The sequence below is a fragment of the Piliocolobus tephrosceles genome, chromosome 13 (genome assembly GCF_002776525.5).
Source record: "Piliocolobus tephrosceles isolate RC106 chromosome 13, ASM277652v3, whole genome shotgun sequence".
NCBI lineage: Eukaryota > Metazoa > Chordata > Mammalia > Primates > Cercopithecidae > Piliocolobus > Piliocolobus tephrosceles.
In genome coordinates this window covers 79,634,364-79,638,420 of record NC_045446.1, presented here as the reverse complement: position 1 = coordinate 79,638,420, position 4,057 = coordinate 79,634,364, and the positions used below count along the sequence as shown (strand labels likewise).

The window sequence follows — 4,057 nt, the reverse complement described above, 5'->3', positions numbered from 1 at the left end:
AAGAAAGAAAGAAAGAAAGAAAGAAAGAAAGAAAGAAAGAAAGAAAGGAAAGAAAGAAAAGTATTCTAATCAATTATATATAGTAATTCTATATAAGTATTTTCTTTTCGGTTGCTTTTTCAATTTACTTATTTATCTCTTTTGTTCTACACTGGAAATAGCTATTTCAGGAAGTAGGGAGCTAGCTTTTAAAATATGCCAAATATATGCCCTTTGACTTCATTCATATCATAATAAGATCATTATTCCCATTTTACAGATGTGGAAAAGAGAGCTCAGAAAGGTTAAGTATTCATCCAAAGTATCAATAGGCAAAGATGGAATTCAAACTCAATTCTAACTCAAAGTCCTTTTTTTTTTTTTTTTTTTTTTTTAACTTAAATGCACTATCTTTCTCTAAAGCATGAATCAGCAAACTAGGTTCCACTGGCCAAATCTGGCCCACTAACTGTTTCTGTATAGTCCACAAGCTAAGAATAGTTTTTATATTTTAAATCGGTTTTAAAAATAATAATATTTTTGACACATCAATTATATGAAATCCAAATTTCAGTGCCCGTAAGAAAAGTTTTATCAGAACTGACAGACTGTTTATTTATTTTCTATGACTTCTTTTGTGCTGCAATAGCAGAGCTGACTAGCTGTGACACAGATCAGTTGGCCTACAAAGGCTGGCCCTTTTACAGAAAAAGTTTGCTGACTCCTGCTCTAAACATCTGTAATGACAAACTTTAGCTGAAAGTATAGTCCTCCTCAGAGGAAATGTGATACAAGATCTTTAATAAATAAAACTTTAAGAAAAAAAGGCCAGTTCCTATATATAAAATATCGGACCAAAACAGAATGATAAATTTTTCTAACAACTTGTCCATATAAACTTCTGAGAAAGTGCTTACTGTAAGAACTTCTTGATGTTCTCAGCTTTCAGTTCATCCAAAAATGCTTTCATATTATGCTTTGGAGTAATATTAGTAGCTTCACTGGAGGATTTTATAAACCATCCTGAAAAATACATCCAAAAATAGGCATGAGATATGAGCCTATAGATAGGATTTATTATTCATTATTGTTGTATGTATCATTTGTAAAACACAAATTATCAACATTACTTCTGACACTGAGATTTTCCTGAAGTTTAATTTCTGTTGCTTACTTTCACTGAAAAAAAATCATGCAAACAGATTTTTAAGTTACAAACCAATTGAAAAATATTTTTTATCTAGCATCAATGATAGGTATTGCTGTTATTCTAAGAAATGTTTTATGAGATAATGAGTACCAAAATAAAATGACATTAATGTTTCAACTAATGGGTATGAACAAGATCTTCTGAAAATGAAGGCAAAAAGGAGCTCCACCTTCTACCTTCATAAAGCTTCTATCTTCCTCTGCTGACTCAGAATAAGCATTTAATACATTTTTATGATGAGTTAACTATGAATATATTTCAAATATATAAATTATTTCCAAGTGTTGTAGGCAATTCAGACTTCTAATTTTCTCTGTTTCTGAAACTACAACAAACTGCTGTGAGAGTTTGTGTTTCCAGTGAAGTAGGCTTGAGAAATCCAAGTTCAGACAGCTACAATGAAACTACAATTTACCCAACCTCTCTGCCAGACATCCAGTGCATGCATAAGCAGCCAGAAGCAATGGATAGCTAGATCCTGCAATCATTAGACCTTACAGTTGGCTTTTAACCTAAAGGAGATAAGGCAATATTCCAGGGTTTATTTAGAGAAATTACAGGATCTGGGAATAAAATAGTTACAAAATTAGCACCCAACCAGCTTTCATGGAGCTTTCCAATTATAATTATGCTAGTTCTTAATCGCATGCATACAAATGGACATACATATACACATGCATATTAAAATACATGATTGGACGCAAACGGAAATAAGATTCCACCTGTGCATAAAACAAAAAGACTTGGATTAGAGTGAGGGATCAAGAAACAACACACTGAGGATGAGATGCTTGAACTGAGATCTGAAAAATGAACACGATAAAGAGGATGGAGGCCTGTAGCGGGAGGGGAGAGCAGAGAATCCTAGGGGGTGAGGGGCGGGCATCAATAAAGAACTCTTCTGTGTCAGCCACTGAGCAGGGAATACAGGGACGGAAGTGACGGCAATACCAGGAAGAGTAAAATCCTTTTAAGAGATGAAGAATATTATGAGCATAGTGTGCGGTTTAAAAATCTTTTAACAACCCCAAGGTGAAGCTAGTGGAAGAGATTGAATTTGTTTAAACCCATCTGGTCCATGCCCTGTTCTTCTAAATCCTAAAAGAGGGTCAAGAATTCCAAGCGGGAGTGAACTACCTGGTGATACCTTAGACTAGTCCTGTGCATTAAGGTCCAATGAGGAGCATCTTGGTAAAAGAAGAAATAAAGTGGCGAAAATCCCAGTACTGTGCTAGGAGATTTACATGCTATATTCTTTACTATTATCAATAATTTACAGATAATGTTATCCTCATCATAAAATAGGGAAAATAACGCTGAGAGGGACCCGGTAACTTGTCCAAGGCCACTAAGAAGTGGCAAAGTCAAAATTGGAATTTAATAAGAGTCTGAGCTCGCCTGTGCTGTTCTGCTTTTTTAAAGAAAGTAGGATTAAGTCTGCAAATCAGTACACAGGAAAAACCGCAAAAGACCTGCTGGTAGAGATCTGTCCGGATCGCTGACCTGGTTCACACAGTTCCCAAACTTGCCTCTGTTACTTCCAAGGAAAAAAGAATGCACTGAGAGAGAAAAAAAAAAAAAAAAAAAAAAAAAAAAAAAAACCAACTTCCTTTGCAGCAATGTCCTGAATTCTACTGTACACCTGAAACAGTATGACCCGTTAAAAACCTTAAACAAGTCTTGGTGCACAGCTCCCTGGGCGGCCTGGTTCAACAGCCCTCAGAGGTTGGCGCTCGTCCTAAACCCTTAAAAGTGCCTTGTCTTGCAGGGTTCCAGCACGTGGAACCTTCCTATGCCCAGTTTCAGGTTCTCTCTGTCCTACCCTCAACCTGAGCTACAAGCAGCTTGTCTAGAACTCAGCCCTGCACCGTTCCCAGCTACCCTCCTCTTAACTCGAGGGGTGCTCACCCCACATTACCCCGACCTTAATCGCCGCCCCTGGGGAAGACCAGCAACTGGACCCCACTCCGCAGCCGACCCGCGAGTCCCGGCCCCGCAGCACCACAGGGAAGACCCGGAGGTTTGCTCGGCGAAGCGCGCCCCTACCGAAGAGGAAGCCGAGGAGAAAGAAGCCACCCGCCAGCACCAGTGCCCCAGCGCAAAGCCAGCGCGGGCGGCGCGCGGTGGCCACAGCCGAGTCGGTTTCGTGCAGGAGATTCCACATCTTAGCGCGAGCAGAGCCTGCCTCCCGGGACCAGCGCCTGTGCTGCTGCTCAACTGCGCGCCCTCCGCCCACCACGGCGGGGTAAAGTCTCTCTCACACTAATGCCTCGCTTATCAGCCCTGGAGGCTGGAATTCGCTCCCAACCCTGGGGTTCAGTTTCTCCCCGGTAGCAGTGTTTCTAGAGTGCGCTGAACCAATCGGAGCGCGCGAGAGGCAACATTTGCCTTCAGGAGAAGGAAACCCGGCCCCTTTTGAGACGCGCCAAAAAAAAAAAAAACAAAAAAAACTTTCTTGGAAAATGTACAGCTCTTGCTTAAAAATGAGAGGAAGAAAGAGAGACTCTCCTTTCTCCACTCCTATAATTATGAGGAACTTTTATCCAGCTCTGACATTCTGTAAAATCTTTACAATACTCTACTGAATAAAAGTAGAGCAGAAAAAGCCTCGCTTTTTTCTATAGTGAGGAATGATTGTCATCAGCGTAAATCACTACCACGCCCTCTTTCCCAATGACTATTATTGTTGTTAATAAATATGTAGGGTATTATTCTCCACTTACATTACAAAACAATTTTTTAAAGAAACAGGCGGAGCGTGTTGGCTCACCTGTAATCCCAGCACTTTGGGAGGCCGAGACGGGCAGATCGCAAGGTCAAGAGATCGAGACCATCCTGGTCAAAATGGTGAAACCCCGTCTCTACTAA

General features: G+C 40.2%; 1 protein-coding gene across 5 annotated transcripts in view; it reads right to left on the bottom strand.

Moving 5' to 3' along the window:
• The window catches only part of FOLH1B (folate hydrolase 1B), a 73,820-nt gene extending 70,211 nt beyond the window's left edge, over positions 1 to 3,609 (bottom strand). For 2 of the 5 annotated variants that reach the window (XM_023209205.3, XM_023209207.3), the window contains exons 1-3: positions 3,236 to 3,543; positions 1,605 to 1,701; positions 897 to 1,002 (exon numbers count right to left, since the gene is read on the bottom strand). In XM_023209205.3, coding sequence (XP_023064973.1) covers positions 897 to 1,002; positions 1,605 to 1,677 — 179 coding nt within the window. In that variant the 5' untranslated portion in view covers positions 1,678 to 1,701; positions 3,236 to 3,543. Of the gene's footprint in view, positions 1 to 896; positions 1,003 to 1,604; positions 1,702 to 3,235 lie in introns of all 5 variants that reach the window. The other 3 variants (XM_023209204.2, XM_023209206.3, XM_023209208.3) reach the window with 3 other exon arrangements.
• Positions 3,610 to 4,057: the final 448 nt, after the last annotated feature.